Here is a 14,808-nt window from a genome sequence, read left to right on the forward strand (position 1 = left end):
CAGACTGTGAAAAGACCTTGTGAATCCCTTTCAAATTATCTTCAAATCACTTCAACACATCTGAGAGGTAGGCACTAGTAGAATTTGACACCAGCCCTCTCTGAAGCACTGAAGTCATACAGATCAGTGGATACACAATGATAAGTTGATACATGGTGAGTGAGTGGGTGGGTAGATAGATAACTCAGTCCTAAAGTGGTTGGATACAATAATTGTCTAATTTGGGCCCACAGCCATATACTGGGCATGAGAATTTTTCCATTTTATAGATAAAGAAAATAAGCCAAATGAAGGTATGTCAACTCATACACATAGGGCTGCTCTCATTGGACTGTCTTATTAAAGGAAATGTAAATCTTAAACCCAGTGTAGGGAAGGAAAAGTTTCAACACCATGTTGTCTTGGAAGATTTCTTCATTCTAAATTTATCATTCCCTCACTAGATAAAGACCCTGAACTGAGACATACATCTTTGTTTTAGCTAAAAATGGAATCCATAATTACACTGTTTATCTGCTTCATTTCCTTAATGAAGGGGACTGTGGAAGCCCATTTCTGCTTGATTATCACAAAGGTATCATTTTGGTGAGGTTGCACAAAGAGAATGGAGCTTTCTGGCACCGGGTTATGAATGGGAGTGCATTCACAGAGACAAAAGAAGAGGAAGGCTTTTCAAATGGCGAATCTATTCATTCCCAATTGTCTACACATAATTACTGTGAACCCAAGTCAGTTATTCTCATCAGGGACATTTGTTGCTAAGGGAAAATTAAAGAAATTCAATTGTGTGGCTGCTCCATTGGCTGCTGCATTGTGAGTGAGTGATAGGTCATGGTGACTTCAGCTTTAGACATCTAGCATCACTGGGGTAGAGGCAGAACAGGATGATGGTGAAGAGTGTGTTGGCTCCTGGATGTGACTGCCTGTACTCACATCTGAACTCTGCCACTCACAGCAGTGTGACTTTGGGCAAGCATCTTAATTTCACTGAGGTTTAGTTTCTTTATCTTCAAAATGAAGTAATAAGAGCCCTTGCTCACTATGTGGTGATGAGGATTTCATTCATGCAAATGGCCCAGCACAGTGTTCAGTATGTAGTCAGTACTTCGTGAGTATTACCTGCAAAGGTTTTCATTGTTCACTGTTTAAGTAAATAATTATGGACTGGACTGGTGATGTAGATTAGTGGTAGAGCACTTACCTATCATGGATGAGGTCTTGGGTTTAATCCCAAGCACTCAAAAAAAAAAAGTAAATAATGATTACTTAAGTTATTCTCTGTGGGACTCAGGACAGTCTGATTTCTGAGATTCAGTTGCTCCTTCTGGAAAAAGAACTAGCCTAGCAAAGTACCATGACACTTGTATACTTATACTTTTGTAAGATTGTGAGTTTTGAGCACCTAGAAATAAAAAGAAAATACCAAATGGATTGGTGACAGCTTTGGTTATTGCTTTGAAATTCCACAGATAAATGGTAGTACCTGATAGATGTGTAGCACTCCACAGCACTTCAGACAAAGAGAGGTCCGTGTTATGTAGATTCAATGTGGCTATGGTTTTATAGGATAATCTGTATGTTTCCCAAAAGCACATCAAGCGACTTCCAGCCAATCTGTAGTCATGCTGCAGACTCAACGTTTATCACCACATCAGCATGGGTACCCTGCAATTGTCAAAGGAAAAAGAATTTCATCTCCATAAAGGATCACAGCCAAATGAGTTAGGCCTTTGAGAGGGCTGGACTCATTCCATTGTAACTGGGCCCAGACAATTAGAATTAGAAATGGTGAAATTATCGGGCTTATTTAAATCACGTGTGTGGCTGCCTCTCTCAGTCTGCCCCAAAGACCTTTCTTACTTTCATCCATTGGCCCAACTCCACAAAGCAGTGAAACATATACATGCTATGGGCAGACAGCTCAAGTTTAAATTCTTGCTCTGCCACATCCTCCCTGGGTGAATCTGGGCAATTTATTCCAGTCCTCTTGCCTTCACTCACTATCTACAAGCAGAGAGAATAATTGTTCATACCTCAAAGTTTATTTTTTTAATCTTTCCATGTTTTAGTGTTAAATAAATTAATACATATAAAGCTGAACAGCATCTGGCACACAGAAATTCCTTAATAAATTTAGCTTATACCAGTTTTAGTCTTTCATATACCATCTACATGCACGTGCCAGATCCACTTAGAATCTATGCTATTGTGCATTTAATCTTTACTTCACTGTAACTAACTTTTTGAATTCAAATGCTTTAAATATAAAAAGGAAGCTTCATGAAGGAGTAGTGGTTCATGCCTATAGTCCTAGCAACTAGGGAGACAGAGATCAGGAGAATCATTGCTAAGGCCAGCCTGAGGAAAATGTTTTCAAAACCCCATCTCAACCAATGACTGGGCACAGTGTTGTGTGCCTGTCATCCAAGCTATGCAGGAAGCATGCCCCATGTATTGCCAAAAAACAAAAACAAAAACAAAAACAAAACCCAAAACCTTCCTGAATTGAATATCAGAACCACTTGTCATATAGAGAAATCAATTGTGAGAATGAGAACTGTGAAAATAAAAAGTGTTTCCAAATTGTAGACAGATATATTGAGGCTGGCTTTTGATCTCCCCATTTTAAAGGAGAGAAGAACAAATGAAAAAGGAAGAAAGGTGGTTATCCCTAGTATCACACAAAGATGCCCTCTTCACAAAGCAGGCACTAAAAAAGAGCTGGAAGGAGAATGAGATTCCCAGCAAGTGCCCCTCTGTGTTGTCACATGGGCCTGGGACATCAAAAATCACCTTGCCTGCTATCTGAAAGGCAGGCAATTTGTCATAGGGGACTGAGATTCTCACATTTTCTTTATCCATTTTATTTGCTTAAAAAACACAATTCAGGAGAATTGCTAGTGTGTTCAGCAAGCATTTGATGACCCTTCCCATGACCTAGTACTGCTGGGTACAGGGGTGCAGTGTTTGGGACTGGATCCTTCAGGACAATAACAGCTACACATATATTAGGTGGGATCAGAAAGGCAACCATCTGCTTGAAATTGCTATCCAAAAAGAAACGTCTCAAAAGGTTGGAGGTATAAGAACTGGAGGAGGATACATAGAAGTCATGATGGTAGTGACAACAAATGCTTACACGTGCCAGTGACCTCCACATGATATTTGGTTCTCATATAGCCACATGAACTTGATGCTGTTATCCTCACTTTGCAGATGAGGATGCTGAGGTGTAAAAAGGTGAAGAATTCATCTGGTGTCACACAGACATAGCTCTACCATACAATTAGCCCAGCGTCTGGCATGTAGATGGTAATACCACAGACCCTGGCATTTCATGAAGGCTTTGTGTGTGCTTCATTTTGTTAAGAGATGTACATACATTAGTCCATTTATTCCTCAGCACGATCCTGTGAGGTAACTATAAGCATCTGTCCTTAATATCAACGGCCATTCCTGGAGTCATATGTTCTGGTGAAAAAAGCTAAAAAAAGAACCTATTTCATTTTATTTTAAATAAGAAAAATTGCATTGCATTATTCCTCAACCCAGAACAAAGTCAATGGAAAAGCCTGTCCATAAGAAACAGTCATGGTCTGATATAGCATGATCACCCAGCAATGATCTGATTATTAGCAAACAATTGTTTTGCAGGCACTCACCTTGATGGCTGTCTTAGAACCCACAGTATCCCAGATGGACAGGCTTCCATGGTTCTGACGTCCAACCACGTGGATCTGGATATAACTTGAGACTTAATATTCCACACATCACTTTGTTAAAATCCTATTGAGTTTGGAAAGTGTGAATAATGTATGTTTTTCTCTATATATATGTCAGCCAAAAAAATTATACAAAATTTGGGTATGGAAACCTATAAGCATTCTATTGGGAAAATGTTTATTAGCAGGCCTCCTGTAAAGAGTCCCTGTACCACTAGCATACCCCTTTTACAGATGAGAATACTGAGGACTACCTAGAAGGAGCAAAGTTGGGAGGATTTGTTTTCCAAACGTCCCTTATATAAGAGCCTTCACCTTTAACCTCTGTGCTATAATATCCATCATCACTGTCATCATTTTAATATCACAATGACTGCATTAGAATTCTTGTGTTGGTTGTTGCTATTATTATCTGACATTTACTTCGCCCTTACTGTGTTCCAGTGCTGTGCTAAGTATTTGAATGTATTATTCCATTTACTTCTTGCATAAACTTCTTTGAGAACTTCCTTTTTCTTTAGTTTACAAATGAGAAAATTGAAGCTTAGAGACATTTTGCATCTTGTTCTCTGGACAGAAATTGTTTAAAATATTTTAATTAACTACCAAGCCTTTAGAGAATGCCTACTATGTGCTCATGCATGCATCAGAGTTATTTAGTGCTTTAAAACTGACATGGTATATTATTGGACAGAGAACTTCATAATAGTAGGATTTGGTTCATGGCTGTGCTTCAAAGACATTACGTATTTTACTATTTCATATTTCAATTTTCTCTCTATAATAAAACCATGCAATTGTATCATGACCTTTGTCTCACCCTAAATAATATGGTATAACTTACATTTTATACATTTATTCAGATATACATATGTGTTGCTGCTAAATTTGAGTGAGTCTGAGGTCAGAGACCCTGTTACTGATGTCCCAGAAAACAGAATTCTTGTGATGTATAAATGATAGCTGATCAAGCCAACACAACTGCCTCAGGAATTATAGCTTATGGAGTTGCTTGGCATGATGAAATCACTTGACTAATTAGAAAATAATGCACTATGGTGTGCCTAGAAAAATCACAGAGCAGCAGAAGCAAAACTACATTCTGAATTACTGTGGGCTGCTGGGCACAATATTGAGCCTGTGTGTTGCATTCTTCATCTTTTTTTATTCCTCTAGCCCAGAAATTGAAACAGACCCTGGAGCCTTGTGACACTGAATATCCAGCCTTTGTCTCTGAGCGCACCATCAAGGAGACCACAGGGAACATTGCTTGTGAAGACTGCTCTAAGTAAGCCATACCCAGCTCCATTTCCCATCCCCACCCACACATTCCTTGTAGCTCAGTAAACAACTTTCTGAATGGATGACCATCTTACACACAATTACGCTGAAAGATGGAAAACATGGCTGCTGTCTTGTGTAAGAACATTATTCCTCTCACTTTGAAGGAAGCATTATTTGGTTTTGTTAGATCATTTCGAGGTTGGGAAGCATTCAAATATCCTAGAATAGAGATTGTCAGTCCAATTCGTTGATGCTTGGAGAAAGTCCTAATTGGTATTTTCCCAAATGATAGTTGGCAATTTCAGTTGTGTATTCAAGGACCATCCTGAGGTGTCTTTATTCAAAGCACCAAGCCCTCAGATTCAGCCAGATCCAAAATGGAGAATGTTTTCTTGGTGGGCTAATGTGTGTTTCCCTCATTACCAATGAGGTTGTACACAACCTTTACAGTTTTAGGGATCATTTGGGGTTTTAGCCGTTTCATTTCTGTCGGGGCATTCCATATTGGGTAGTTGGACCCATTCTTATTGATTTTGGTGTTCTTTCTATGTTTTAGATACTATTTCTTTACAATTACATTTATCATATATGTGTCTTCCTATTCCTTGGTCTGCCCCTTCACTTTTTGTGGACTTGTGATGTTTATAAGTTGTGTTTTTATTTTAACACAATCTAATGTAGTCTTTTACAATATTTTTTTTTTTGCATCTTGCTTAAGAAGTTGTTTTCTGTTTTAATATTATCACGACATTTTCTTTTATTTTTATTCTGAACACTTGCATGTACTACTATGGGGTTGAGTTCTGATTTGGTCCTTTTTCACATAATTGGCCTGTTAACTGCACTTTCTTTTTTTTTTTTTTTTGGTTGAACCCAGGGCTGCGTTCAAACCACAGTTTTATATATCTTTATGTATATATGTATGTATATGCATATATATTTGTATGTATATGATTTTTTATTGAACAGTTTGTTTTCCCATCAATTTGTGACAACACCTATATCCCATCTAGATGCAGATCTATTTCCTCATTTTGTTAATACTTAGATCAATATCATATCTCCTTAGTGACTTTTCTTGCTTTCATAAATGAAATATATTTAGAACTACTTTTTTATTAGTACATATTAATTATACAAAGGTGGTTCATTGTGATATTAAAACTAGTTTTCTAATGTGTAATCTAGTATTTGAGAACGTCATTGGTCTCTGTGTATTGAATATCTTGTAACCAAGAAAGTGCTAATAGTCACATATGGATTCTCTTGGACTTTTTACAGACAGTTAATATTTGTAAGAAGTTTCCTTTCTAATCTCCATAACCGTTTTGTTGTTTTTTGCACTAGACATATATTACTGAATAGATGCAATGGCAGAGGTAACCATGGTTGATTCCTAATTTTAAGGAATTGGTCTAATACTATATAATGTTATGTGTGATGTTTATTAAAAGATTTTGTATTGTAGTAAAAGAAAAATAATGTAAAATTTACTACTTCGACTATTTTTAAGTGTGTAGCCTAGAGACATTGTGCAGCTATGCCTGTTATCTGTTTCCAGAATTGCAGTGGGGTTTTAGTAGTAAGCCATTATTAGATTCTGCAAGAGGTTTTGTTGCTATTGTTATTGTTTAATTTATCAAAAAATGTTTGCATATCCATTTAAAAATAATTTACCTTAATTTATTCATATCTCGAGGTACATTAATGTTTTAAAATTTTAATAATATTTACATCATATATACATATATATGTATATCTATATACATAGTCATTGCATGGTAACATTTTGGTCAATGGTAGACTGAATGGTAACATATTAGACAATGGTACTGTATGATGATGCTCTATAAGATTATATTACCTAGTGTTGTAAACATCTTAGTTTGTGTATACTCGGTGATGTCCAGGCAATGGTGAAATCATCAAATGATACATTTCTCAGAACATACTCTGGCTAATAAGAAACACATGGCTCTGTGTGTGCTGTATAAGTACCTTTAATAGCAAATTGTATGTGAAAACATACTTGATTTCGAAGGATGAAACTGTCATTGTCATTATTACAAAAGAGCAAAAATATTGCTAAATTAATTTTGGTTCTATTATCCTGTGAACTATTGTATCTATGGTCAAAAAGGAGACTGGCTAGATATTTCCTTTCTTGTAATATCACTTGGCTTCACTCTTAAGGTCTTTCTATTGTTACAAAATTACATGAAGAGTTTTCCTCATTCTCTAATATCTATACTGTTTCTTGTAAGATGGAGAATTTGTTTTGTGTAGGTTTGATAAGACTCGAAAACTCCCAGTGACTGATGAAATTTGTGTGTGTGCGCGTATGTGTGTGTGTGTGTGTGTGTGTATGTGTAAGCTATAACTACTGAATCAGCTTCTTTTGTGATTAGATAACTGAGGATTTTATGTTTCTTTTTTGAAATGATTTTGGTGATTACATTTCTTAGAATATTGCCCATCTCATGTTACTTTTCAAGTCAATGGAAGGCATTGACAAATAGTGTGCCCTTTTGATTTAAAACACTACCATATTTGTGATTTTCCTTGTTTTGTTTTTCTTTCTTTTAAATAGAATTATAACTGATATATAGTAATGGTACGTATTTATGGGATACCATGTGATGTTTTCATACTTGTGTTTTGAACATTGTGTAATGTTCAAATTAGGGTAAACATATTTATCATTTCTTTATGGTAAAAGCATTCAAAATCCTTTCTTCTAACTTTTTTAAGGCAATATGCACTACACTGCCACCTTTTAAATTTGTGGAGTTTTAATTTCTTTTCTTTTTTGTCTTCCTGTTTCTCTCCACCCCATTCTCTCTTTTCCTTTCCAGAGATATGTTTGTTTTTTCTTTCTTCTGTGTTTTGAGTTTACTGTCTTTTTATTTTTGAACATTTTGTGTCTGATGTTCAGCTTGTGTGTGTGTGTATTTCTCTGTGCATTCTACTTTCTCTCCAATAGTTTAATATTTTGGCTTTCATTATTAGTCAGCTATAAAAATTTTTCTAACTTGAAACTACTTTTGATCTGTAAATGTTTAAATAGTGTTTTAAATTTTCTAATGCATGAGTTTTGAGGCTATCTTTTTGTTATTGATGTCTAATTAAATGGCATTGTGGTCTGTATAGCACATGTTCGATATGTGTGGAAAGTTGCTCTGTTTTGGAGACTTGTCCATGTGGTTTTGAAAGCTAGTTATGTTCTCTAATAGCTGGGTACAGAAATCAATATGTATCCATTGGATCAAGTGTGATAATTTGTTTCAGACCTTCCTTTTTTTCTCTCTTTTTTGGGGGCAGGGTCTATTTTTAGATGTCAATTTGTCTGTCACCAGAACTATGTTACTCAATGCATCTTGAGTGACATATTTTGAACTTATATTATTGTGGACATCCCTGTTAAGACTATTATAGCTTTTTAGTAAATCATTCATTTCATCCCTATGTAATAATCCTCTTGATACATAAAGTACTTCATGCCTTAACATCTACTTTGTTTGCTAATTACATAGGTAGAATAGCTCTTCTTTTGGTAATATTTGCTAGGCATATTTTCCCCTTCCCTCTGTTTTCAACCTCTTTGTTTTTGTATTTGCATCTGGATTTTGCTGGATATAGCTGGATTTGAAAAATTTTTAACTCTACTATCTACTCAATTTAATCTTTTAAAACTTATCGTGCTTACTGATAAGTCTGATTTCTTTCTACCATCATTTTGTTTTGTTTCCCATGTTTTTTGTCTGCTTTTTCCCTTTTTCTTCTTTATCCTCTTACTCTTCTCCTCTGCCATCTTCTTTTTTTACGTTTTATGGAATTTGTTGAGTTTCCTTCATTCCTTTTCCTCCTTTTAGTGTGGAAGGTATATCCTTGATTCTCTTAATAGCTATCCTTGGCCTTTTTTTAACATTTTTTTTTATTGGTTAGAGCTCTTTCCTCCTCCAGAACAAACAAGAACTTAGAATTCTCAAATTTGTTTTGCTTTCCATCTCATTCATATATTTTCCACCATTTTAGTTCTATATTTTTAATCTAGTAAATATTTTATCATGTATTGCTGAATATAGTAAATTACATGTTCACCTCTTTCAGAACCAATTTGTTTACTCACTATTATTTTTTTTAAAAAACCCACATTACTTTTTGTTTCACAGTAGTTTAGAAATTTCTTCTGGAATGATTTGAGAGTGGTAAATTTCTTATTCTTGTTTAAAACATCTTATTTGATACGTACTCTGTAGTAATGATGTAACTTCACAGAGCTAAACTGGAATATTTTGAAGATATTCCATCGTCTACTGACTTTGAAATTTGTGCCTTTGTAAGTAGTCTGTTTCACCTTTTCTGATGGACTTTACAGTGTGCACTTTCTGTAATCTTCTGACGTTTCACTGAGGTAGTTCTAGATATAAATTTATTTCTATTTGTGTGCTTTATTCTGTATGGTGTGTTTAGATTCATATTGAAATCCATTAGCTTCCTTTTGGTTGTATCTGGTTTGTTGGTAAAAATCCATTTAATTTTTAATACAGATAAGTTTCTGGAACTTTTATTTGCTTCTTTTGAAAATATGTTTCTTTTGCACAGAGTCTTAAGTTCTCTGTAATAAATTACAAAGACCTTTTTAGATTGTTGTAATAGTTTAAACTGGGGGATAGCAATCACCATTTTTTTCAGTCTGCTTTCTCTTATGATAGATCATTTGCTCATGTTACTAGGAACTGATTTTTTACTATTAATTACTCTTGCAGTGGAAACAACAGAGAGCTTGAGTTTCTCTTTACAGTAGATTTGCTTTGGGGCTTCTCTCGTGTACTATTAGTATTGACTGCTGGGGAATAATTGTTATGTAAGTATTTATAGTTAGGGGCTTCTACACCATATAATTATAGTAAATATTTTCCCTAAGCAGCATATAGTTTAGGCTGAATGTCTGATTTCTTGTGGACACTGTTGCCTTTTCTGTTCAGAGCCTCAGACAGGGCCAGATTATCAGCCATTTACACTTAGTCATAAATGTGCAATTTGGAAGTTGACTTTTGGTGTTTTTCTCTTGTAAACTCTCTTGTATTTAAACATATTTGTTTTATTTCACTGTTTCATCCAGCGTGTCTGAGTGTTTATAGTGGATGGGTTTCATATTTGCCCAGTCTGTCATGTCATAGTTTACTCTTCTCACTGGAGACATTTAGGGTCACCACAAGAAAGTAGTGAAATATAGTGGTTTAGTAGGGGAGCCATGGAAGTACAGAGTTCAGAGTGTGAGACCTAACTCATGAATTCTTGTGTGACTATGGGCAAGAAAATTTTAACTCTCTGAAGCTCAGCTCCTTCCTGGGTAATTTGGGTGATAATAATCATAAGTCTTTCATAGGTTTTTGCAGGAACTAAATGAGAAAATTTGTGTTGCAAATTTAACACAATGTTTGGAGCAAAATTACTCAAAAATCACCACATTTAATATGCATGATGCTATGGTCTGAATATTTGTGTGTCTCCCTCCCCAAATTCATGTCAGAACCTAAACCCCAGTGTGGTGGTATTAATAGGTAGGTCCTTTAGGAGGTAATTAGTACCTTTTTAAAAAGAAGGGTGAGAGAGTCTACTTGTGTCTTCTACCATGTGAGATCAGAGCTAGTGGGAGCCATCTTTGAAGTAGAGAGCCAGCCCTCACCAGACACTGAGTATGCTGGGTCTTGGTCTTAAATTCTGTATCCACCAGAAATGTGAGTCATAGACTTTTGCTCTTTGTAGGTTACAGTATACTGAAGTATTTTGTTAAGCGGTCCAAATGGATTAAGGAAATATACCGCATATTTACAAAGTTTTAATTCCCCAAACCATTCTGTGGAAATACAAATTTTCCTTTTCATTTCACTATTGTTCCCCCATAGAAAAAGAACCAACATAACATTATCATAGGTCATGAACAACTTAAAAACTGTTGACAATTTATGGTTCTGTGGTTGTGTGAAGTAGATACAACTGATTTTATAATGACTGAGAATCTTTTTTGACCACAGTCTTATTCTACCCCCCAACATCATCAGCTACATTTGTATCTCTTGGCAAATGATAGACAATCATATGTGGTTGAGTAAGTTAAGATTCATATTTCCTTTGTACATGAGAAAACAAGTAGCACTAAGATAGGGGATTCCTAGGGCAAGGAGTTATTTTTCCTTATTGATTTGTAATTAGAAATAAAAGATGGAGTTTGGTTAAAGCGATCTAAAGATCTCAAGCCAAAGAAAGGCTTGCTTTTCACTCAGCAGTCATAGAAGGTCACTGCATTCCTCTTATGGTCCAGAAGTTCTGCTGGTTCTTCAGATGGAGGAGATATATATAAAGTTGAAGCTGAAGTTACTTCTATCCTCATGATTACTCTTTTCAGATCTTGAAACCCTACTAGGTTGGAGACTTACAAGAAATTGGGGAATTAAGTGAGGCTGTCCACAGTTTCCCAGCAATAGTGAAGATACAACATGCTTTAGAGAATTTTTCCTTTCCAGACTTTTGTTTTTGTTTTTGTCTTTTTGTGGTGCTGGGGCTTGAACTCAGGGCCTACACCTTGAGTCATTCTACCAGGCCTTTATCGTGATGGGTTTTTTTGAAATAGGGTCTCTTGAGCTGTTTGCCTGGGCTGGCTTCAAATGGCAATCCTCCTGATCTCTGCTTCCCGAGTAGCTAAGATTATAGTGTGAGCCACCAGCGCTCGACTGTGTTGTTTTGTTTTGTTTTGTTTTGTTTTGTTTGAAACAGGGTCTTCCTATGTACCTGCTGCCCTGGAATTTATAATCCTCCTCAGTGCTGGAATAACAGGCATGTACCACCATGCCTGGCCAAAGGCTTTATTCAAGAGAACCATCCTATAGCTTTGTTACATGTCATAGAGGCAAAACAATAAAGACTCAGGGGTCTGGATGGCAGAGGAATAAGGACTTGTACTTTTCCTTCTTTTTTTTTAGTAAACTTTTGATTGAAGTATAACATATATAGAAAAGTGCCCATGACCTAAGTTTGCAGCTTGATTAATTTTCACAACACAAACACATCTGTATAGCCAGTGTTCAGGGTAAAAACTGAGAGAATATCAGAGATCCTCATCACACGCTCCCACCCTATGCTTTAGGCCTCTTCTCAGCACAATCCCAACTTATTATAAAACGCCCACTCTCTTGATTTCTGTCATCATAGATTGTTTTGCCTGTTTGTGTTTCTAACCAATGAGGTGATGATTTAGTTACTAAGATATGAAGACTGATATAAAGTGACCTTGAAGGGGGTTTCTAAGGAAACAAAATGGGTCTTAGGACAAAATGTAAAGATACCTCAGTACTTCAGTAACTATTACTTGGTTGGTTGCTACTTTCCAGACACGGGGCTATGCTTAGAGAAGACAGTGAAAAAGGAGACACACATGATTCCTGCCTTCATGGCCTTTGTAGACAAATCACCAGGGGGGTTCACTGTGCCATAGTTAGAGAGTAAGTGGTACCCAGGAGCACAGGAGAAGAACTTGGGGTGGACAAAAAAGAAGTAGTACAGGGAGCAGGTGCCTGTATCCAAGCAAAAGGAAAAGTGTTGTGTGATTTGTTCAACAAATCATTGAAAGTTCAGGGAAGCTGGAACATAGAATTGGGGGGAGGAGAGATGAAAGAGAGGCGAGGAATGAGCAAGAGCCAAATTGTATTATCCTTTGATCTTATTAAGAGAACTAGTCCTCAAAGGTCTTTAAATGCTTCCCTGATACCAGTGTAGAAGGACAGGCTGGCTTAAAGGAAGGGAGAAAAAGAAAGGTCAGATTCCAGAGGATGGGAGAGATGACAACAGTCACAGGGACAATGGTGGGTTCTTCAAATAGAAATTACTGATTCAGATGTCATACTTCTGTCCCCACAACTATAGCACACACATACTCATCCTGATAGAGCACATTTGTTTGTCTTCCTTCCTCTCCTTTTTGGGGAATTAAAAAGCAATGAATTGTTAGCCAGCTTGTCACATGAGAAACTGATTATTTCTGACTGAAAAATCTTTATGAAGTTTTGTGATAAAATGATGATGTAATGCATATATGACATAAAAGTGGACTCATAAACATAGTCTCTTTGGGTGATTTTGAAGAATTGATCTCTTTCAGTACTATCTTTGTATATCCTTTTCTCTCTATCCTTCATTGCTCCATTATGTAAAATACAACTTATTGGAGTATATATCTGAGTCTTCATAGAAGTATTGAAGATATCATTTCACATTTTGTATAAGCTTTGCATTCTTGGAATATAGTATATTGAGGAAGAAAATGCTGGTATTTGATTTTTGTCATCTTTCTTGATGGCCTTCTAGATAGTTCAGAACAATGGCAAACACAATTGATGGCAATCACAAGGCCGATTTGCACATGCGCTCCACATCTAATTAAAGTAGAAATTTGCCAACCTTTGTTCAGAAAGAGAGACTTTTCAGGTCTCGTTCTCTAAAACAATTACGAATTTTTAACCAATTTTGTAGGTAACTTCAGGTCAGGAGTAATGACATTCAAAAATAACACAACTCTATAGCATTTGGCCCAGAGTGAGCTGGAAACTGAGTTTGGTGAAAATTATAGTATTTTAGAAATTATGCACTAAGATCTTTTTCATAGAAAAACATCTCGCCTTCCGCAGTGGAACATAAAAAACTGTGTCCATTACAAATGAGTCTCAAGACAGCGATTACTTTCTTCCACAAGCAATGGCAAACCATAGAGCAACAGTCGCAAAAAACTGTGCGCTTCCCACAGGAACAGGCTTCAGCTGCTCTTTGCTCTTGGGCTGCCATTAACAATATGCCCATCTTGTAGGAGTCGGATGATCCTGGTGTCTAAACATTTTGCTAGAACTCAGGAAGCCATGTCAGGTGGTTCTAGCCATATAGGAGAAGTCACTTTGGTTGTCAAAGAAGTCTGGCTGTTCCTGACTTTGTCCTGTTTCCAGAACCACTAGATGGTTTTACAAGGAAAATACACCCAGAAGTGACTCAGTTGCTCTAAATAGAAACCTTCAAAGTGGCAACTCCAAAAGTGACATTTATCTGTCTATAGCACAGACAGAGATATTATGGCATAGATGGACAGTATGCAATGTTTAAAAAGGATTTTCAAAAATATAGGGTTTATTAAGAATGCAGGAGCCTAAAAGAAAATAAGAATTTACATAAGAATGTCATTAGGGTTGGTGGTTTGGCTGTTATAACCAATAATTTTCGTCATTCAATATCCTACTGATTATTAAATTAATCTGTTATTCAAACAGCAATCGAAAACAACTCAGCCCATATTTTCTGGGCATTTGTGACTGTCAACAAGTTTACAAAAGTGGATGTCTGAAAAGAATGTAATGTTTTACGATTTTCCAGTATTTCTTTACCTCTTGATATCCCCCTTCCCTTTTGCTGAGAAAGGGATCCACAAAGATTTCCTTGGAAGAAGAATCAATTGCAAAGTTAAATACCTATATCCAGTTAAAAGTAATTAATCAAAGATGAAATTTTAAACACATGTAACCTTTTCAAGGCTAGACTTTTTAAAGTCTTGTCAGATTTCCACACTGGCAAGATTCTAATTTCTAAGGTAAATAGTTTTTTTTGTTTTTGTTTTTTAGTGCATACTTTTCTTTGCTTTTTGGTAGTATCACTCACCACTTTTCATAAATCTTATGTTTCCATCAGTTTCACTTTGCAGCCTGTACACAGCTTTACTTCTCTTCCTGGGAGCCCCCAAAGCTGTGGCTACACTTTCTTC

At 36.1% G+C, this 14,808-nt stretch overlaps 1 protein-coding gene across 4 annotated transcripts in view; it reads left to right on the forward strand.

The window, feature by feature from the left end:
• Cacna2d3 (calcium voltage-gated channel auxiliary subunit alpha2delta 3) overlaps positions 1-14,808 on the forward strand; it is a 903,262-nt gene that overhangs the window by 841,007 nt on the left and 47,447 nt on the right. For all 4 annotated transcript variants that reach the window (XM_074043965.1, XM_074043966.1, XM_074043967.1 and 1 more), the window contains one exon: positions 4,899-5,010. In XM_074043965.1, coding sequence (XP_073900066.1) covers positions 4,899-5,010 — 112 coding nt within the window. The remainder of the gene's footprint in view (positions 1-4,898; positions 5,011-14,808) is intronic.

Source organism: Castor canadensis, chromosome 10, assembly GCF_047511655.1.
Source record: "Castor canadensis chromosome 10, mCasCan1.hap1v2, whole genome shotgun sequence".
Classification (NCBI taxonomy): Eukaryota; Metazoa; Chordata; class Mammalia; order Rodentia; family Castoridae; genus Castor; species Castor canadensis.